This window comes from Rhea pennata, chromosome 14 (genome assembly GCF_028389875.1).
Source record: "Rhea pennata isolate bPtePen1 chromosome 14, bPtePen1.pri, whole genome shotgun sequence".
NCBI classification, from domain to species: Eukaryota; Metazoa; Chordata; class Aves; order Rheiformes; family Rheidae; genus Rhea; species Rhea pennata.
This window is the reverse complement of record NC_084676.1, coordinates 14728690-14751687: the sequence shown is the minus strand read 5'-3', so window position 1 is coordinate 14751687 and position 22998 is coordinate 14728690. Positions and strand designations below refer to the sequence as shown.

General features: G+C 41.8%; 1 protein-coding gene across 2 annotated transcripts in view; it reads left to right on the top strand.

Annotated features, from left to right (window-relative positions):
- ERGIC1 (endoplasmic reticulum-golgi intermediate compartment 1) overlaps nt 1–22998 on the top strand; it is a 63142-nt gene that overhangs the window by 5488 nt on the left and 34656 nt on the right. The window contains exon 2 of one of the 2 annotated variants that reach the window (XM_062587280.1): nt 19103–19164. In XM_062587280.1, the coding sequence (XP_062443264.1) occupies nt 19103–19164 (62 nt within the window). Of the gene's footprint in view, nt 1–19046; nt 19165–22998 lie in introns of those variants that run through there. The other variant, XM_062587281.1, reaches the window with a different exon arrangement.

Genomic DNA, 22998 nt, shown 5'->3' with positions numbered 1-22998 from the left:
TTTCCTAATTCTCCTTAATACATTATTTCTCTTAAAATGTAGTTGGAGTAGAAAACTTTTCCTGAGTAAGTACAGTGGTATTAAGATCTGGCTTGGTAAGAAAGTTTTGTATTGTTCCTTCTTGAGCTTAGCTGTCTTGCCCTGCTCACTCATTGATGACACAGATGTTTGCTTCATGGCATCATAGTTCGTTGCTGTGAAAATAGTTGAATCGTGCGGTAAACAAAGAGTTGAAGCACTGCCATGAGCATAGAGTGAGAAGCTGTGGAAATTCTTGAGCTTCTATTTTGACGTGTGTATGAGTATATGCCTGTGTATTTTTTAGGTATGTACTTCAGAAAGTGGAGTTGGAGAGGAAAGAAGAGATTTGCAATATAAGAAGAGATGGGAGAATCATCTGCATTTTTTTTTTCTTCTATCCAAGCACAAGCCCTAGAGTATGGTCCAGGTGTTCCTATACTAAGCTAAATGCTCCCAAATAGAAAGCTTATTCTGCCAGAAAACTGTTAACAGTAATCTTGTCACTGTCTATGCTACACATCTTACAGTATGATTGGCTACATTTGAATTGTATTTTTTTAAGGATGTTTTCAAAATGAATTGTTATCTAGTTTATTCCAAAGAAGGCAGAAAGTTGGATTGGTTTCATGGAAGAACCTCACTTCAGAATGTTGTGTTAATGTGGACAGGCATGCGTAACTCCTGACAGTATTTCAGCGGTCATGATTGCTTGGTGTTTATTTGATAGTCATATGCAAGGCAGATCACTTGCCTTCCTGATTGCTGTCCATTTCCATAGACCACTCAGTGCTGAAGATAAAACAAGATTGGAGAGCCCCCTGAAACACCAATTTTCTAATAAAAATGGAGTCTCAGAATCTCACTCTGATTCTATGTTGCTCTAAATTGAGCGTGACCCTACCAAACTAAAATCTGAATGTGACTGGTGGATTATAACAAGTTTTATCTTGGCTGACAAGAACAGGTCAAGTTGGTGCCAACCACAGGCTGCAGCTCTTTCCTCTGTCTGTATTGGTCACATTTGTCTAGCGGAGGTAGCATCGTCATAGATGTTTCTTGAAAACTGAGTCAAAACCAGGAACCTCACTTGAAAGTCAGGTTTGAGCTGTATTCACTTGTCGGTAATACAATTCTATGCAACTGCAAAACAGTATTAAGCCATAGAAGAAGATACAGAAATTCTCTTCTCTTCCCTTAGACTGGGACATAAATGGGAGAATCTGAACTGGTCACTGCAGGTTTGTTGAGATTCTTCAATTAGATACTGGTATGATACGATATTTATGTTCCTGTTGGTTGCTCTGGAACACAGTTTTTCCCGCTAAAGCATGTGTAAAAAAAGAACAAAGGGCTCCATTTTGCTTTGGAGAAGAGGGAGGACTTCCATGCGTTGTTTGTGTGTACACCAGTGAACGTAGTTGTCTAATCTCTCAAGTCAGGATTCTGTTGTTCTTAAATGCTTCTGGCTTCTGAAAGTAGCAACACCTCTCAGAGCCTCAGTTAGCTTGTTTGTGTCAAGGGCTTTGTGTTCTTTGCTTTTTCACTTTGCAAAGCAGCCGTTGAATGTTTTTTCTTTGGTGTGTTTGTCTGCATCTCTCGTGATTTTCTTGGCCTGGTCCAGCTTGAGCTGTTGGGCCTAGCAGAATTTTAGGAATCGATCTGTTTGTTCAAGGGAAAGATTTTTGTCGTGCAGTGGAGTATTGATGGGACTGTGTGCTTTGGGGAGAAGCCTTATGAAGATGGAGCCGTGTTCTTCACTGCCTTTTTTTCTCCTTCACCTTCCCCCTCTTTTTCTTGCCAGAGGTTATGTTTGTTCATGCTGTTTTGGGAAATCTAGAGGTGCTTAGAACAGATATCTAATTTATGTGCTGTCCTAGTGCAGCTTAGCGCCTCTCTCCTGCAGAAAGGGCTGAGGATGAGAAGGATGTGTTCAGGGGCACTGGCTACTGAGGTCAGCAGCACTGGCAATATTTGGAGTTGGCAGGAGCCTTGTGTGGCAAGATGGAGCTGGAGGAGCATGGCAGGAGATAGAGAAAATCTGAGTTGGCAGATCTAGAATAGGATAAGGGAGATAAATTCAGGACTGGAGGGCTCCCACAGGAGGGATTGGTTGAGGGACGGGGGGGGGGGGGGGGGGGGCAGAAGTGTGTGTGTGTGGGGGGATGCTATGGTAGGAGGTGCTGGGGAGCTGCAAGGAGCAAGAATCCCTGAGCTTTACTGGGATGAGGAGATCTGAGATAAGATAGGTTGTGGTTTACTTAAAACATTCAAGCATTTGAGTGGTTTAATTGCTTTGGAGTGCAGCTATGTGTGTTTAATTCTTCCTCTCTTTCTCCATCCTCTCCTTCTGATCTCCAAAATACGGCGCTACCACTCAGAAGTACAATCTCTCACTTTCAGTCCAGTGAAGGGCTGGGTCCCTTTAAATACCAGTTCCCTTAGTTGAACATTTTTTCTTCATGACACTTTTCTCCTGTTTTGATGAAGCAGAGTATAGTTTGTTCACTTTATTAAAAATACGTTTTTCTTCCATCCTTCATTTTGACACCTGCCTTGCTGCTTAAAAGAAAATAAAATACTTATTGACAAGAATCCACCATTGAGTATATGGGATTGTAAATACTTTCCTCTTCCTAATTACCTTTGAAATATGTTTGTACCTAACACTTTTTATTAAAAAAAAAAAATGTGTTGCATGGCTTCCTGTCTTCCGTTTTGCAGTGGCATCTAAAATAGTTTGCACTTTTGGCACATTTGAGAAATCGCAATTGCTACTTGTTCCTGGCTGATAGAGAACAAGCTCCTCACTCCGAAAGAGTAAGAGAACAAAATTTAGAACATGGTTGGCAGAAAGGTATTATGCAGGACAGTGTGACGGAGTGAGCGTGGCTGGCAGAAGGGAGGAAACAGGCGCTCCTTGGAAAGAAATCAGTTTAATCAGGAGCAGAAACTTTTCAGTTTTTTGTGTCTCTCTTCCTTTAAGTGTTGTGGGGGTTCATAGTCTTTTCTCCTAAGTAAATGGTTTTGCTATTTTTCATTACAAAATCTTTCCTGTACAAACCTGAAGACCAGATGACATAATGCCACAGAAACTGCTGCTGAGCAGCAACGGGTTCTCTTGGCCCCTTTCCCTAAACATCCAGTTACCCAAGGGCTGAATTATATAACGAATGACAGTCCTCATAGCTAACCTTGTTTGCTTGTTCTCAGTACTCCTCCTTGTTTCAGAAACTTCATCTGTTAGTTTCATTATGTTCTTGGAACTGGAATTAAGAGAGAGGAGCTGGCTGGCAAGGAAACCTATTCCTGTGTTTCACTTCTGAGCCTAAAAGTCTAGAGAGTCAGCAGGTCAGAGGAAAAAAAAATACTGGAGGAGTGTGCTTTGAAAAACGGTGAGATATTAGGAGTGCAATGTCAGTCACGCATAATTTGAAAATTCCAGTCTCCATCTGTTTACAATACAGATAAGCTAGTTTAAAACTACATTAGCTTTCTTGTTCTGCCCCTTGCATATCAGAACTTGCTTAAAGTAGTTCAGGAATAACAGTTTTCAATGAAATTTTGATGTCTTAAGAATTTGTCCATTAAAACTGGACTCTACAGTATGTGTGTTAATACTCAATGTAAATGAGGATTAGCTGATTGCTTAATGGTGTTTTTGTATTATCTGCTGTTACGCAGGTGTTCATCTTATAAAATGTGTTAATAACTGTTTGGTATTTGTAAGTATCGGTTTATTAGTCCTACTTTGAATCTATATTTACATCGTGAACTCACGTTTAAGGCCAAGCTTCAATAGCTGCATATTCTGTGTTTGCTTTCCATGTGTAAAATTACATTAGCGGGATCACTTATTTAAGTTTACATGTGCTTCTAAGTTTGGGTCCCAATTCAGGACACTGTTCCTGATCAAGTTTGCTCTTAAACATGCACTCTAGGCACAACTGTGTTTTTGAACCAAGGCTCAGCTCCTGCAATACATGTCTGATTTGTTTTCATGAACCCCTCTTCCTGGGCTTTCCTTGTAAGAACCTTCAAAGAAGTTGAGACTTTGATCAGTAGTACTTCATACTTTTATGGAGCTTTTCATCTGTAGATTTCAATGATGAAATGTGGGCAAATGCCATCAGGTGCCACTCTGCAAAATGAAGAAGCTGAGGAAGAAAGATTGAATTGACAGGAACAAAAATTACACAGTGAGTCAGTGCTGGGAGCGGAACAGAATTCAGGTCTGTTGGCTACCCCTTTGGCATCAGATCCATAGGATCACAGTGTGTCTCTGTCCCAGAAGTTGTCCTGAGTTGCTCTCTGCACATTATGTTCTCATCTGCAGTCAGACAGGAAACACAGAAATTTCATTTAAACAAAGAATTGACAATTGCAAAATGAAGCATTCAGAGTCAGTAATTCCTACTTTGTTTCCCTCCTGCTGATTTCCTCTCATTGTTTCCCACTCTATAAAACAGGGGTGATAGATTTCAACTACTTTGTCGGAGGAGTAATTACCTTTTATCTGTGCTCTATTATGTAAGAGCTAAGTGTTCTTCCAGAGTTGTCAAGAGCAGGCACTTGCCTTTCCAGGGGAAGAAAAGCAGCATAGTCTAAAGAAAAGATTTCAGAATGAAATGTTGAGCTAATATTTCTCCCTAAAAAGGGAAAAAATAATGCTTCCAATCGATGATAAAGGTATTAGGATAGGGCTTTTGTCACTTTCCTATGAAATATGGTTTTGAGTGAATTTACAAGTGTTGAGAAATGCCTCTTTGACAGATTTGTAGAACAAGATTCCATATTGATGTCCAGGACAGGTACAGCAATGGCCATAAGGAACTGAATAAGCAGTTGGAAGTTGCTGCTTTTTAAAGTCAGTAAGAGAAGTTTTCCCAATTAAAAATAAAACAAAAATCCAAGAGAAAAATAATTCTGACAGAAGTTTTATTCGCTAGATCTTGTTTGGCTTTAGCGTTCTTCCCCACATTCCTGAGGGAAACAGACCCTCTCACATCATGACATTATTTTGGAAGTTTTCTTCCTTCAGCTCTTCCCTTTGTTCCTGAAAAAAATGCCTGGGTAGTTTAGAGACTGGAAACAGTATTTTTTTTTTTCCTCTTGGGAGTCTCTCCATGCAGGACTTCAGATAGGTTCCCTCTCTCCATTACTGAGAAGTCTTTTACTGTTCATACTCAGAGACTGCATCTTTTCTCAAGCCCATGCTTTTTTAATGTAGAGATTTGCTCCAAACTGCTGGTCAGACCAGTTCTGACTTTTTGTAGCAGCTTTCAGCCATCTGGGCTACCCAATCCTGCCTGCAAAAATTGCTGGGTAGTCTCCGTCCAATCCAGCCCTGTACTCGTTCTTCTCCTCTTTCCCGGGAGTTCTTGATAATGTCCAACCCCTCTCTGGGTCACTAGGCAGAGGGGAGTCTTGCCCCACTTGTTCCTTTATCGTCTTTGTCCCAGATACTAACCCTTCTCCAGGACCATCTTTACTGTTTGATTGTTTCACACATTCTGTCTTCAGGCACCTGGAATGGGGTAATTGGTCTTTCAGGCCATCTCTGCAAACCCTAGGAGTCAGCCTGCTGTTACACTGTTAAGTAAAATCTATTTAACAAGTGAGAAGAGTTCTAACTTTTTTCTCCTTTTCTCTCTGATCTTGGTCACATTAGTTCTGGGTATGGTTTTAACAAGTAGGAACAAAAACAGCTCCTGCTTTCCCCCCCTTCCCCCAAGTTCAAACAGATGACTTGGATTTTATTTGTAGGGTTTTTTTTTAATAGATGATCTTTTGTTAATTGAAGGAGCACTGTGTGTGCAAACCTGACTCAACTGTGCTGTTTGTTCTACCTTTTGCATCTCACTCAGCTTGAATAGTCACATTGAAAACTAAATTGGTGTTTTTAGATTTGTCCATTATATGAAAGTAACAGCTTTGCTTTTAAAGATCTTACTGCGAGTGTCTAATGAGCTTCCTGGAAAAGAACAAAGCCAGGAAGGTACGCTCCGTGGTAGAGGGACCTGTCTGTGTTTGGTGGGGTAAAGGCATATGCATAAGCCTGCTTGTTTTTATTTAGAATTAAATGTCCTCTGAAGAGGTTAAAAGCTACCACAATGACTACCCGTGGTTGAATGCACAGCAGCTCGTGCTGTTCAGTTGGCATTGCTGGGCCTGCTCTCACTGCCCAGCGTTCAAAGGCTGTTAAGGCAGCCTTATTGACAAAGCAGGGATGAATCGTCCCAAAGTCATTATTTCAGAGCAGTGACCCAAGAAACAGAGGAACAGTTGTTGCCTATTAAACTTTTTCTTTGTTTTTTAAAGCTCTTAGCTGAGTGATTCTCTGTGTGTGTGTATGTGTTTGTGTGTGTGGTTAGAAACCTTTTGCTCTCCTAGTAGCATTGGAGTATTCTGTATATCTTCCTAATTTTTCGTATTTTTTCTAGTATCTTGTAATTGCACATGCTCTCTCTCACTCTCGCTCACTCTCTTTTTTTGATGTCTGTTTTGATTAAAGAAGCACTGAGATTTAAAGTTCTGGGGCAACAATTTCTTTTCTTCTCAGTCTTAGTAGTTACAGCCCAAGAATCTGTTTTACTCCATCTTGCTGATGTGGAAAATGGGGAGGTGGAAGGGGAGCACAGTTGGTGTGTGTTTCAGTGAGCACTTCTGTAGCGTGGCCAGTTTGCCAAGCTGCTTTCTGTAGCTTTCAAAACGCTTCTGTAAGCAGAGATCCTACAGTATCACCAGCTATTGAGGAGGCAGGTTGTCTCTTACACGTGTACTTCTGATTCTTAAGCTTTGCTTAGGTGGTGGACATCTCTTTGTCCAAGCAACCAGCATATCACCAAGCTATAAATGCTACTTCTAGAAATACCCTGGGGACTAAAAGAAAGGTATACTCCTTCTGCCATTACTCTGTAGCCTGACTGATCTTATTCTCACAACAGTCTCTTCCGAACTTCATTTCTATTCCATGAGTTCACATGGAGAATAGCTGATGTGGCTGCTTACTCTTTTTCCTTCCACCTTGAAGTTACACTGCTGTTTTTTGAGGGCAGAAAGAAGCTTCTAAGAGAAACACAGTGACTGGATTCTGATCTCCCCTCTGTAACACCAACCTCTGCTAAAAGTTTCTTGGAGAGAGAAGATGGAGTCTGTTCACACATTCTTTCATGTCAGATGGACTTTATCCAGCTTGCATTTGTAATGACCAAGTTTCTTCCTACTTCCCATGTCCTACTTATAAATAGTGAAACATTTTATGCAAAGGGAACTGCTGGATTCTGTATTATAAGTGGTATCTTGGTTAAGAATCTTAATAGCAGCAAGTATTGAATGACCCCATAGTCCATAAACTCCTCTGCTGACTTCCAGGGCACATCTTCCAGAGATGGAAGCAACAGCAGTAATTTTAGGAGATAAAGTTGTGTGGTAGCCTGAGCTATGGACCAGTGGAAACCTGTAGGGCCACTATTCCAGCTCACTTCATGTGCACTTCAACGTGTTTCCTAAAGTAGGATTGAGAGGAGAATTGCTCACTTTCCTCTCCCTACTTTATCCCCACCTTGATTTCCTAAACTGCTAATGCAACTCTTCTGTCATGAAATGGCAAACTTGAAAATAGGTGCAGCTACACAAGTCTTGTGGGAAGACCTGGTTGTCTCTGTGCATCAGATCTGTAACTCCTATGGAGAACCAAACAGAAGTGACTGATCCAACCATCTCTGCTCTCTGAATCATGTCTGTGATACAACAATAGAACAGAAGTGTTTGAGGAGGGAGATAGGTAACAATTAAGAGTAGAATAAGAGTGTGTAGAGTGACAAATCCCAAGGTTATATCCATCTCCAAGGTAAATTAATTCTCCTCAAAGTTAAAGATGATTTTTGTTCCGTGACAGCTGAATAGAAATTGTTAGTTGACTGTATTCATCAGTGCCTACATGGAGCAATTAAAGAGGCTGCATGGAGTGATTAAAGAATATGGTGTTATTCAGAAGGCTAAAGTGAATTCATTTAAAAAGTCTAAATGGTAGATGCACACAAAGAAGAGAAGACACTAGATGCTTTCTAATCTGTTACCAGCCAGAGCTGCCCGAAGATGACTCTCGCTGAAGGTAAAATTAATGCTGAGACAGATTTGGTTGCCAAAGGCTGCGACTATTTGTACTGAGTAAATACCTGCTCCTAGAAGTGCGGTTTTTCTACCTATGTGAAAAAAAAGCATTTAATCGACAAATAAACTTTTAGATCTTATTGTAACGTAAAACACATTTTTCTTTCCCAAGAATGAGTTTTCTAAAAGTTAATGTAGCTAATCCACGTGTGCCACCACTGTGTCTTGACTATGGCAAGCACAATGTGTAATGGTAGAAATTCCCCATTCTGCCTGTAACTCCCAGTTACTGAGGAGCACTTAATGAATGGACTTTGTAAGAAATGGGCATGTTCTTTGTTGAGTTAGTCAGGAATTGGCATATGCCTGGAAAAATTGAATTCTTGTTGAATTATTGGTATTTGAGGCCTGCGGCCATACTCTGGCTCATTTTTCTTTTGTTTGCAAGAAAGGCTTGACAAATGGGGAAAACCACCACCAACAGTATTGCGGTTCAGTCTACCTACCGTTTGCAGGAACTGCACTCCTTGCTGTTAGACTAGGTAAGCACATTCACAAGCATATGGGCAGAAGCCCAAGGGGAAACAAGTTTTGAGAACTGTTTTAACCAACTTGCATCCCTTCGTGTGTTGGCAGAGGAACACTTCTTGGATGAAGTGGTTGTTAAAAGGGCAACCTAATCTTGTTTTATGTTGTAGACTAGATAGCTTGGCCTACAAACTCAGTGTCAGCTGCCATGCCAGCTTTCAGAGCTTACTTTCTAGGTATACAAATGGATCAATGGATTTAGAGTGATGCAATCTTGCTTTCAAAAAGGCTCAGAAAAGACAGATTTATTGCTGCTTTCTGACTTATTCAGCTATCTTGAAAGTAAATTAACCTGTGCTGTAAATATGTAAAGACTATGTGAGAAGAGGGAAGAGACTGTGTCTTTGCAAATGGCAGCAAAATGCTCAAGAAAAATCTGAGTAATATACTGAGTATTGGTGTCCTGCAGCCTCCCGCTGAAGTGTGGGTGGCTGCTGAAGATGGGGTTTCATTTCTCTGCTCCTTTCTGCTCTGTAGTTTAAAATTGGGATGATATTTGAGCAAGCGGTTTTGATGATCAAGGAAGTGATCTCAGCTTGACTGGGGAGGTGTACTTTGTTTCTAAAAAAAAAAAAAAAAAAAAAAAAAAAACCCACTTGGGTACATGTTGTGGATGCTTTGCCTTTCTTCTTTTCTTCTTTGTTTAATTCTCCGTTTCTTTGAGCAGTGAAGCAGTGATGTATCTTATCAAGAAGGAAGCAATTGGGGATTTAGATTTAACTGACCCTGAATACACTTTTGGGACAGTTCAGACTGCAAGGTTTCACCAGTTGGCTTTTCTTCTCTTCAGGAGACACTGTTATATGTGATGGAGTCCAATGGAAAAGGTGTCACTGCCTGCTTAGAATGAAGGAGCCCTTCTCCAGCACTGGATTTCCACCCTGCAGCACGCTGGAATACAAGCATTGGCTCTGCAGTTCTCCAAATTTTTTTATTGCTGTAGCTTAATGTAATCATTATAGTATTTTTCAAAAAAAGAATTTTTTTTTGTATCTGTTCTTGATAATACCCTCTTTGTCCAATTTAATCAAATTTGCTGTAGAATTTTCAATTCTTTGGTTAACTTAATAGTGAACTTGCATTTTTTTGCTGTAAAATATGCCAAACCTGCAAGTGACTTCAAGTACACTTACCTATAAGTGAAGCAGATTGGTTCAGTAGAACTAGTTCAATTCTTGTTTTGAACAGATCTCAAAGCTACTGATGTGTAGTAAAATTAAGGTAGTTTGTCAATGTGCACTGGACTAGCTCTTGAGAGTGAGTAATGTCACCAGGAATTAGTGACCGCAACTTCAAATGTGATATCTATTGAGAAATAGGTGCCTCTTCTAAAAGCTGGTTAATACAGGAGGTGGAGAATGGAGTGTTATTTCAACACCCACATCCTTCTATGTGAATCACAGCCATGGACCCTTACTGCTAAGACAAGATGACATGATATATTTACAGTGTCATTGACCTGCCAAAGGTGGAATGTCAGCCGTGGTAACCAATTTTTTAATCATCTTCGACATCAGAAATGTAATTTGCTGTAATTGAATGATCATGTCCTCCAGGCACCTTCTTCCTTCTCTACATGCTACAGAACAACCTGCTATAGTGCCGGTATGCTTCAGAAAGAAGATTAATTCAGTTCTTTTTGGTAGTAATATACCTAAAGAACAAAAAATCTTTTCCCTCTTTTGTAAGCATTAAAGCTACATTTCTGAATAATTTGAAGAGGAGAAAGGGTAGAAAATTAATCTGTTTGCAAATGTCAGCATTGCTGCCGACTTTGTTTTACGGTGCCTAAGTTCTGCTCTGTGGCCAAGTGCCCACATATAAATGTGCTGCGCTTACTATTGAGTTAACTGGAGTCTAAAATACAGCCCAAGAGTTACAAAGCAACCTTCTTTCCCTTTTCCCCTGTGAAAGCAATGAGAACAGACCTTGCAGAAAGGTACATGAAAATTTTCCACTGCTTCTCACCCCAAAGTTATCTTTCAGTGCACCACAGACAAAGCGAAAGCATCTGCTCTCTCTTTGCAGCAGCTTGACACAGTGGATCAGGATTACAGGGAGATTTATAAGCTATTGTGCTGAGTGCTTAAAGTCTGGCTTAGGTAACATGACTAATGCATTACCCTTTTCTTTTCTCCCTCTTCTTGTGCCAGAGAGGGCTCTGCATGCTTGAGTGTTGCTATATGCAATAAATGCTGTAAGCTGAAGGAGGACTTTGTGTTCCTCCTTGTCTGATATGAACTCCTTGAGATGTCAAAGTTTCCCTTTGCTATAAGGCTGCTTGAATTTAGCCACTGTGTATTTAGCGCTGCTTACAAGTACTGCTTTCTTATATTGCTTCTAGCTTGTGAAAGAGGTAACAGTATCTTACAAAGATGTTGCTGTAGCACTTTATGACCCTCTCTTGAGACAGAATAATGCTTAGAGTGGGTTTGGCTCATACATGACCCCTGCAAATACGACCTTGGGCTGCTGCGTGAGTGCCAGGTTGCTAACAGCATGATGCAGCAGGACACTCTGCCTGTGCTACTGCTGTGTCTGCTCTTTGTGCTTCACTTTGCCTTTTCTTTATTTCCTCTACAAGTCAGACCTAGTGCCCTGACTCATGGCTGGCAGGGAGCTGGATGGCACCGTTGGAGTTTTAAAAGCCCCCAAAGGGTGGAGGAGAACGCTTTGTATGCGTGTGTCTGCTTAAATTCATATGCTGTGCCTGCCAGTGTCGTGTTTGCTTGGATCTTGAGAATGCAAAGATACAGCTTTGTGTGCTCAGTGAAAAACACGGAGCCTCTGTCAGAGCTTAATCTGGTCTCCTGATAAGTTTCTGTACAAGAATTAGGTACGTAAAAATCTTCTCTAAACAAGAAACTTTTCAGATTAGATTAACTGTTGGCAAGCCCTTTCTTCCCTAAAAGTCTACTTAGTTGCATGCTATCTTTTTTCCTCCTTGTCTTATAAGGGACTTCCTGCAGCAGTTTGAAAGCAGCATTAGAATGTCTTTGAAATATTTCATCCATTTATCCGTAACTTACTGTGATAAAGTAGCTCTATCTCCGTATCTTGAAATAATTCCACTATTCTCCAATGACATATTGTGGAGTCTTTGAGGTTATATTTAATGGTTTCACGTTTGCGTGAACTCAGTAGTAAGTGGAAAATCAATAGTAAGTGGAAAACTGAATTTTAGAAGATTCCAAGAAACTTTTAGACATTCCCATGGTGAGGATCCTGTCACTATTGTCTTCTTAGCTGTAGAGCCCACCTCATGCCAATGGCAAGCTACCAAGCCATGCTGGCATAATCAGGTACCAGATAGGGAAAGGATTCCTTACTTACTAAGAGAGGAATAGTTTCCTGGTAAAATTGTTGTAAGGACAGGTGTATAGGCTGCTGTGGATGCTTCGGACTGAAGTACAAAGCTTGTGTCTGTGGCCGTGAAGTGGGCTTCTCTGGCTGTTGAAGCTCCTTTCAGGCTTCAAAGACATCAGACAAGATTTGTCTGTTTAGGGAGGTAGTACTCTTCAGTGAAATAACATATTTAATACTTCACCTCCTGAAATACTTAAGGGAAATACTGATGCTTGAAACTTTTTGGGTGTTTGTAAAGCAAGCCCTGGCGGAAAGCTACCTGTGGTAGCTCCTGCTGAGGGGGTGAACTCATCCTCATTTGCAGGGCAGCTAATTGAAGTATCCACTCTCAGGGAAAATAATAGAGTATTTGAGTAGACATCATCTGCCCCTCTTTGTCACCTGTGTTGCACTGTCTAGCAGATAGATTTGAAAGGAAAGTCAGGAATCACCCCAGGGCTGATGATATCAACTTGCTTGTTTCTGTTGGGTTTGACCTACCGTTGCCTCTGCGTAGCCAGCCGCAGACATAATTGTTTGTGACTGTCCCATTCAGATGAGTGGTACTGCATCTGACTGTGGCTGGTGAAGTGCTTTGATGCTTTCTATGGCTCTAAGAAATCCTGGAAACTGAACAAGAGGAGCATATATCTCTCCAGGAAAAAAAAAAAAAAGTTGGAAAAGCAATAACCGTACTTAGTCTGGGTATAGTTTGGACCTCCAGTATTGAAGTTCATCTGTTACTTAATAACACTTTAAATATGCCATCCTTTTTCTGGCTCCATTGAGGCTTGCCAGTCCACAATTTTAGGTTACTCTCCACTTGTGTTTTGTCTCTTGCAGTTGCACAATTTCTGTGTTTCTGAGATCTATTGCATACCTGTCCATCAGACAGCTATAGTTCTGCCTCATACCTCAATTAATTGTTCTAACGTTTGTGGATTCTCTACTTGGGCCTTTTTAAGAACAATCCTTTTGCTATTGATCTTCAAAATGCTGTCTAATAAGTTGGTGAACATTTCAGTCAAGGAGGTGAGAGAGTTTCTGGTTGTGTCCTTTCAACACTGGGTAGGAAAGAGTATTGTAGCAGTTTCTGATGTTATGAATGTTGGTTCTGATGAAAGTCTAAGATTATCAAACAGTCATTTTTATCTCTGTGGTTGCAGCTGGGCTCTCCATTGAGAGCAAAGACAGTAGATACGCTAGTTGTGTCTAGAATTTACTTTGTCATATTTATGACAGTCTGTTTCTATCTTTAGCCTGGTATTCTAGTATTCCAAGGTCCAGCCCTCCCTTTATAAGGATATGCATGACCTGAAGGAAGAGCTTTCCTGTTGAAAAGCTTGTTGTTCTCACCCTCCAACTATGTCGGTTGATTTGACTCAAAGATATTACTTCTCCTTTACTCAGAAAAACAGTTGCCAAAAGCTAGATATTATAAATAACATGCTAATCATGCTATAGAGGCTGCCCGTGTGCCTGCTTTCTAAGTGTAAAGTAATGTATCCCTCTGTGTAAGTGGAAAACTCTTACAAGTACTACAAGTAAAGAGAGTTTACTTAGCAATTACTGTGAAATAGTGAACATGCTGTAAGTCTGCAACCTAATTTGTCTCATGGTCATTTAGGATATGACGACAAGAATACCAAAATGGATATTCTCATTGTAACATGATGTGCCTCACTGTGTTGTGAGCTGACTGGTATTAATTTCCTTTCTGAACATCCAGTCTTGCTCCAGTGTTAGTAATATCTTCCACTGCTTTGAATGTGCCAGTATCAGAAATCAGTAAAACAGCTTTCATGATACAGAGCACAAGGTTCCGCTCTGTTCCTGGAGTATAGGTATTTTTCCAAACAACCAAAATCACGGGAACTTTGAGGCTTATTGAAATTTTTACTGCAGGTGCTTGCAGGAATATCTGACCTGAGGGCAAGTAAAACCTGTTCCCTTTTCCATATGTACAACTCCATGACCTCTTCCCTCACACATTACAAATCATCTGTGATGCCTAATCAGCATTCTTCCTTCTTCCCAAGACAGTTTAAGTGATCCCCTGAAATTGCTTTGAGCCCTGTGATGTAGGCAAGAAGCTCGTGGCAAAAGGAGAGGAGTTTGCCTGGTGGAGCCTAGAAGTTCATCAGGTTTTAGCCCTTAGGTCTGTGAGGAACTGTGGCTTTCACAGATCTCAGATCTCTTGGGGCTTAAGTTTTCCTATTACAATAACTGTTATCAACTTCACACATTTGTATGAGAAGTTTGATTTAGTTATTTATTAGAATTATTTATAATTAATTAGGGCTTTGTTTGGGGTTCCATTCTCTATTTACTGCTGGGATCTAATCCCTCTAGTATCTCACAAACATACCCTTCAAGCTGTCATTGAATCCCATACAGTTTTCATCTTCCCTTAACTCCGAGCTTTGTCTCTGTTCCCTCACCATGCTGGCATAGCCATCATTCTCTTTTCTGTGCAGTTTTGCTATCCTTTTGGGCTCCCAGTTTTCCCTTCTCTGAACACTTAAGCCCAACAGCTGTTTTCACTGTCCCAGATCAGGCTGTATAAATTATACTTTCTCAGGCTCTGTCCCATACGAAGTGCTTTATGGGAAGATGCCTGGCACCCTGAAGAGTACTGTCAGTGATCAAAGCATAGAACCCCTTAATCTAGAGCATGTCTCTTCCAAGCCCTGTAGCACAGATGAATACTTCCACAGGATACTTGTGAAGATGCAGTCCTTTTTCTTTTAATCCAAGTCTCGTAGATTTGCTGGTATTACGTGTCAGAGAGCAGAAGGAAGCTGCGTGTGTTTCTTGTGTCAAACTAGTCTCCATTTGTTCCCTTGCTGTTAGGGTTATTTTGTTTTGATTTTTTTTCCCACCGTTCTTCTCCAAGCATAAATAAGCTCCTTTGGTCACCTTCTCTTCTGCTGCTTGAGACATGTGCCTGTCCTCATCCTTTGAGCTTCTGCATTCACTCACAAGATCTCAGCCAAGCTTTCCACCTTTCTTCCTGCCATCCAATCTGCTTTCATTGCCACTCTTGCATCCTTTGTCCACTGCTGATCATAGAATCATAGAATCAGTAAGGTTGGAAGGAACCTCTGGAGATCATCTAGTCCAACCTCCCTGCTCAAGCAGGGTCACCTAGAACATGTTAGACAGGGTTGCATCCAGGCAGGCCTTGAAGATCTCCAGAGAAGGAGACTCCACAACCTCTCTGGGCAACCTGTCCCAGTGCTCCATCACTCACAGTGAAGAAATTCCCCCTCACGTTCAGGCGGAACTTCCTGTGCTTCGATTTCTGCCCGTTGCCTCTTGTCCTGTCACATGGGACAACTGAAAAGAATTTGTCCCCGTCCCCCTAACACCCTCCCTTCAGGTACTTGTACATATTGATGAGATCCCCCCTCAGTCTTCTCTTCCCCAGGCTGAAGAGGCCCAGCTCTCGCAACCATTCCTCATAGGGCAGATGCTCCAGCCCTCTGATCATCTTTGTAGCCCTATGCTGGACTCTCTCCAGAAGCTCCATGTTTCTCTTATACTGGGGAGCCCAGAACTGGACACAGGACTCGAGACGAGGCCTCCCCAGGGCTGAGTAGAGGGGCAGGATCACCTCCCTTGACCTGCTGGCAACAGTCTTCCTAATGCAGCTCAGGATACTATTGGCCTTCTTGGCCACAAGGGCACGTTGCTGGCTCATGGTCGACTTGTCACCCACCGGCTCTCCCAGGTCCTTCTCTGCAGAGCTGCTCTCCAGAAGGTCAGCCCCCAGCTTGTACTGGTGCGTAGGGTTATTTTTCCCTACATGCAGGACTCTGTACTTGCCCTTGTTGAACCTCACGAGGTTCCTCTCCACCCAGCTCTCCAGCCTGTCCAGGTCTCTCTGAATGGCAGCACAGCCCTCAGGTGTATCAGCCACTCCTCCCAGCTTGGTACCATCAGCAAACTTGCTGAGGATGCACTCCGTCCCCTCATCCAGATCATTGATGAAGAAGTTGAACAGGATGGGCCCCAGTACTGAGCCCTGGGGGACGGCACTAGCCACAGGCCTCCTACTAGACTCCATGCCACTGATGACGAGCCTCTGAGCTCTGCCTTTCAGCCAGTTCTCAATCCACCTCACTGTCCACTCCCCTAACCCACACTTCCAGAACTTATCTAGGAGGATGTTATGGGAGACAGTGTCAAAAGCCTTGCTGAAGTCAAGGTACACAACGTCTACTGCTCTGCCCTCATCCACCCGCCAGTCATTCCATCACAGAAGGCTATCAGGTTGATTAAGCAGGATTTCCCCTTGGTGAATCCATGCTGGCTACTCCTGATCACCTTCTTTTCCACCGTATGTTTGGAGATGACATCCAGAATGAGCTGTTCCATTGCCTTTCCAGGGATGATTCTGAGTTACTCCTTAGAATTTCCCCTTATCTAAAAATGTTTTAATTCTGAGAAACATGCATGTTGTAGTTTTATGCTGTCCTCTTGGGTTGTTCTATACTATTCTTGTAAGTGACTCTAGGCTGTAAGTTCAAGGCTAGGATGCTATTTGCCTTATGTTCTTTGCTTAGCAAGCTGCGTACACTCGCTGTGCTCAGGTATTAACTGTTCTTTAAAGTGCTTGAAGACCTCAGGTGACAAATGTTGCAAACATGGTGTACTATGCTTACAGAGAGGCTTCATCCTTGACGTACAGACCTAAGCTTTCTCAGAACTCCAGCAAATTAGATCCTGAGGATTGCATAAATATCTTTCTAGGTGTGCATGATTGTAGTAGGTGAGAGAGCGAATATAAAATCATAGTAGAAGAGACAGGAAGCAGAATAGCAAATGGAAAGGGTGGGCTGCCTTTTAAGCTTTTAAAGTTAGGAGATAAATGTTAGGAGAAAGCATTGATCAACTTTCTATAGTGTCTTGGTCTGGTGAAGAGTTTGATGTTGCTTGTCCTCCTAGCTTATTTTCACAATGTAAAACTCTTTCTTTGGTGTCACTTATGTGCTGAAAATAGCAGTCTGAAAGGAGAGGCTCCTGCTGTGACATCAACTTTCCACTGAGTTATTTAAAAATCTAGGTATTTTTACTGAATCCTGCGATGGGTCATCATTTTAAAACTAGTAAATATTTCTTGTTGTAAGAACAGACTTCCTTTTATAGTATCCACATGCTGCTATTTTTACTGAATCCAGTGTAGAGATATTTCCTATTTCTAAATGTTCGCTGACACTCAGAAGCTCTTGCGTGTTCCTGCGTGCTCTGTCTTTTCTCTCTCAGCTTTTTTAGCCTTGTCGATCCATTGTTGTGACTTTAGAGAGGACGCCAGCTTTCAGCACTGAATGGGCTGTGAGCAGGAAGATCAGCTACTTCCTCTGCCTGTGAGACCATGAAGTCATCAGCCGCTCTGGCTTGCTTTATCATCTGCTGCTGTTGCTTTGGTGCATGTGGAAAGAATGTAAACAGCACTTTCCAGATGTTTGCAAGGAAGCTGCCGATCCATAAATGGACTGTTTGGTTCAGAAATATTACTAATCTGTTTAGGGCATGGCGGTGGATAGAGTCACAAAAACATGTAACTCCATGCATATGCTGTGCAACATGCTCCGTCAACTATATCACAGGAACAAGAGTTGCGTATAGTTGGCAAATGTGCTGGCACTCTCTGCTTGTGTCGCCCCGTCAGCGCTGTACCAGAAAACGCTGCAGATCCTGAATCCCCATGAAACCTTAGAGAGATGTGTTCTTCCCATTTCATAGCGGACGCACTGGGTTGTTTGAACAGTTACGTGATTTCATAGCATGTTCAGGTGTTGAATCGGGTGAGTGAAGTCTCATTATACCAGCTGTCCTGCCTTCTTGTACCCTCTCTTCATCCAGCTTCAACTGCTGAGCAAAACGTAGCAGCAGCACCCTTCTGATCCCATGCTTGGCAAATGCTGTTTTGCTCACCTCATGAGCCTCCGAGTTGTATTGATGATCTAATCAGACACAGAGTAAAGGAAAGAAAGCTGATCTGGTTTTTGAACTCTCAATATAGCATTTGGTGTAGTAGGAAGTACTGAATAAACATGGTGGTGTTTCATCTTGCTGCAGGATGGAATGGGAATTTGGAACGCAACGTCTCCCATGCCCCTCCTGGGCTGGAAAAAAGCATCAAATTTCACTCGCTAGTAGTATATCCCCAAAAAAGTCTATTTGGTGGGAGTACCAGTCACTTCCCACGTTAGGGTGTGTGTGTTTTTAATGCATTAATTAATTTTTATTGAGTGGTGGAAAAATTGATGTCAGAGCTGCATTGCAGCTGGCCATGGAGGAACACAAGGTGGTAGGAAATAATACATCTAACATCAAAAGGGCAATGAAAGTTTAACCATGGAGAGTTTAAAATAGCAAAGCTGAGCCAGGTGGATATTAAAAGATATGACTGAATCAAAACAACAGTCTAATATTAAACTGGATTTTGCAGGGGGGAAGAGCAAACTTTTTCAGTTAATTTCTCTTGTGTATGTGGTATCCAAGGGTAGGTTTCTTACCTCAGCACCTTGAATTCTGGCTTTGGTGTCGGCAGTCCCTGGCTGCCCATGGTACAGTCTGCAAGCTGCAGTGTAGATCTAGGGGTTTTCTGCCTGCCTGTTTCTCTCTCTTTCTCTCTTTTTTCTTTTTTCTTTTTCTTTTGGCCAGGCTTAGTTGTTCATATTCAGGAGCCTCTAAAATATCCTTTTCCTTTTACGGTGGTCTGTAAACTTGTCCAGCATGACTTATCCCCTGGCATCACTAACAGTTCAGGTTGCAGAGATCTATGAAAGCAAGGCAGAGGGAAGTAGAGAGAAGTGCTTTGGAAATTGGAACCAAAAAACCTTTGTGGTTACATAATCGTACAAAAGAAAATGGTTTTTTTTTGTTTTCCATTTCATAACCTCCTATGAACTGAAAAATGCTATTGGAAAGCTGAATGGAAAAACTTCAGTATTGTTCATTACTGTGCGGACATGAAATGTATTGAAATATTCCACCTGTTTTATGGCTGTTACTTTTCCTCTTTCAGGTTTGACATCTACAGGAAGGTACCAAAAGACCTTACACAGCCAACCTACACAGGGGCTATTAGTAAGTAGCACTTCTCTTTGCTGTCCTTGTGTACCTCTGGTCTAAAATTAAAGATCTTTTGGCCTCTCTGTCTTAGAGGATATTTTTAAAGGAATATTAAACACTAGAAAGAGTATCCTTTATTGCTGAAACAGCTAATTTTGCCCAATCTGTCAAGTTTTACTAAATGATGGAACAGTCTGCATGGATTCAGAATCTTAATAACAGAAAATGGTAAAGATACATTGTTGTGAAAGGGAGCTCTTAAGAGCTAAAGTTTTTCAACTGCTGTGCTAGCTACTGAAGCGGCTAGAGAGCTTTTCGCTAGTGTGTTTTGTGAAGAGGAGCTGTAAGTCCACTCTAAACACTGAGTGGGGAGGGGAAAACTGCAGCATTTTTTAATTCTCTCTGATCGTTGTGCAGTCCCTCAGTCAGGATGAAAAACAGCTGAAGACAGTTGCGTTCATGTCTTGCTTGCCAAAGAGACTTAAGTTTTGATGTCTAGGGCCTGGGTCAGGAGGGAGCAGGATGGATGGCAACATGCAAGTGGCCAGTGGTGAGTATGAATTGAGAGAGACAAATTTCTGTCACAGCATACTCAAGGGGATTCATCTGGCATTGAAGCAGGGATAAATGAGCAGAAGTTTTATTTTGTTTTTATTTGTCATATTTTTAAAGAGAAGTTGCATTGTCAGAAACCACCAACAATGATCCACTCTCACTGCCGTGTGTCAATGCATAAATTCTGACAGATACAGATCTCTTGCCTTGGGCCTTTTTTCCTTCTTTCCTCTGCCTGAGGTGGGAGATGGTAGGCTGAGTAATGCAATTTCACACCATCATGACCAATGAGAGCACTGTGCAGAGTGGTAAACATTGATCAGTTGGTCCTGCCAAGTCTGTAATTAGATGGCTAATGGAGCTTTCCTGTTCCATTGAACAGTGACTTCCTTTGATCATGGAGCTTTGCTCCATTCATCCATTCTTATAGATGGGTCAGTAGCCTTGTGTGTCATTGCTGATGTGAGTGATGTCATATCCCTTGGTGACAACGGACGTCAAATAGAACTGAGTCAGTAACAGCGAATCAATGGGACACAAAGCAAAGCCTTTTGTAAGCTGAGGAAACTCCTCACTAACATAGTATGTGACTCTAAATATTTATTTTTAGAGAGTTGTCGTCCTCCATATTCTCCTGATCATGGATAGAGTTACTTGCCTATTGACTCCCATTTAGTTTTGCTGAAACTGTGAATGAAGGGCTTGAAACAGTTTGCTAATTTAGAGGCATAGGAGATTTAGTGTTTTGAAATAACACTTTGAACTTGTTGGTGTTCCTACCTGCTCTTCTATTCTGGAAACTAAGAATTCCCACAATGTATCTGGGTTCCCTTCGAGAATTTGTCTTATGAATCACCAGCAAAGGAGCATGTTTTAGAAACAAAAAAGAACATCAGAGGCCATCCGGTGTTAGGCTCTCTGATCTACAGTGAACAGCTCAAGTGATAAGTTTGTTGTGGGAAGGCTTGGAGGCTGTGACTCTTACTTAAAATCGTTAGCTGACTTATTTCTCTCTATTGTTACAATTGTTATTTGCAGCTTCTCAAGCTTTGATTTTCTTCTCTAACTGGTTCTCCTTCTTTTGGTCAGAATGCTTGTAGACAGGCTGATATAGGCTTTTGAACTACACAAGCAGCCAAAAAACTTTAGCAGCTCTGTGTGGGAAGATCTTGTATACAGCTTTTATAATGGGCTGTCTGACCAAGCGTGCGACTTGTAATTTGAAAGCTAGTAATCTTGAGCATTGTAGTAGGCTGTGAATGAGACTAGCCCATTGCCATGCCAGTTTGAAGCCTGGGAAGGTTGCATGATTTTGTGATAAATGCTTCAGGGAAATTAGATTGTAATAATATTAGGAGCTTGGGAGTAGGGGAAAGTTCTGCCTCACAAAAACTTTTAGGGCTGGAAATCTGGGAAATGGCTATGACTGGAGTTATACTTTGATTTCCTTGAAGTGTTCCAAAGTTTACAGAGGAGATACAAAGTAGTCTGTGGTAGCTGAATATTAACTTGGGCCCTTCCCGCAATCTCTGCTGAGGCTTTAAGTCCCAGATCACTTATGCTACTGAAGACTTTATGGAATAGGAATGGATTTACAGCAGGATTTCTACAGGTTCCTTTAAATTATAGAAAAGCCTATTTTCAAAAGTTTGATTAATCTGTGCTGCTTGCATTATGGAAGAAAGAGCAGATCAAATTCTAGAAGACAGGAAATGGAAAGTACAAGCTCTGCTTCTAACAACTAGAAGTAAGATAGCCAACTTCCCTGGAAAGGAGAGGCTTAAAGAGAAAGGAGGTAGCTCAGTGAGCATCACTTTTTCTTGGTGGAGAGGAGCAGTCAATCTCAAATACTTGCAAGTTCAGAAGCTAACTGGAAGACTTGAGAGCCTTTCCGCTATGTAGGATTTTGAAATTTCCTAAGTTGCACTGGATGCTGCATGAGGTGTTTGAGATCTGCATGGCCACCCTTCCAACCACTGGACGTTAGTAAGAATGAGGACTAGGAGCAGTCCACTGTAATTTGAAGGAGTGAGGTTTGCCTAGGACAACATACGCACTGCTGTGGACTTGCCTGAAATATGTGTAGTAGCTGGGTGTTCTTTTTTCTCAGTAGAAATCTTTTGTTTTAGATAGTTAATGTGCCCCAGACGTGTTGTTGTCGCTGTTCCACCAGATGCTTGTTCCAGTCCTTAAAAGCCACCCTATCCCTGTTTAGTGGTGTCTGTGATGCTGGCACACACTATTTGTGATGGTGCGCTTCCCCCTTCCTGCCCCCCTCCAATGTGCTCTCCTCACTGTCTTCCCATATTTTTTTTTCCTCCTTTCCTTCCCCTCCTTCCCTGTGGAGAGATTGTCAGCAACACCTGGACAAGGGCTAACAGAACATGCACCAACTAAAACTCCATCTAATATGCTTTTCCCTCTCTTCTCCTCCCCCGCCTCAGAGGGGATCCCTCTACACTCCTCCGCACTCGTCTGTGACACCGTTCTAACGGACCTGGCTAGCCTGGTGACAAATTGGCCATGTTTGGTATGCAGACAGCAGTGGCATGTGCCCTGGGTGTCTGACAGCTGGCATCTGCCTGGACAGGAGCAATCTTGACTTCTTGATGGAGGGGTCTGTAGCTCAGGCAGCTGCTGTAGCAATTGTGCTATTTAACAGTCAATGCAGATGCATAGTTTGCATGCGTGTGTTATATGCACACATGGTAATGTTATCCAGAAATACTCTATGCTTTGTGGAGGCTGAAGTTTTAAATACACATCAGGAAATATCAAAGTTATGATTCACATGGCATCTGTAACAAGACCCGCTCCTCACGCTTCATAGCAGTTTGCTTCATTGAACAATAAATGCGATTAGTTTTATGCCTTAATATAGAAATGGATTCACGTTCTCATTCTGTATGCTGTGCTAAACACTTTGCTTTGCATGTCTTTCATTTCTTGGGATGGGGGAAGGGAGGTTTCAGGCATGTATAGAGATGGAGTTATGTATCAGAAGGGATACGTACAAAGGGTTAGGTTGTAGAAGCCAGTGTTGAAAAGTTCCGTGGGAGCCCCCCATCCTTTGGGGGCTTCTCATTAGCCAACTGCAGCGTATTCCAGTATGTCTAACTGGAACATTAGACATGATGTTCTATGTCTAACATATAGACATATATTCCAGAGTGTCTAACACCAGCAGCCTTCAATGTATTGATTGTTATCATAGTAGAGTTTTAAGAAAGCCTGTCTATGATGGCCGTGAGAGTTCTGTTGGAACATTACAATGCTCTTGCAGTTGAATTAAGA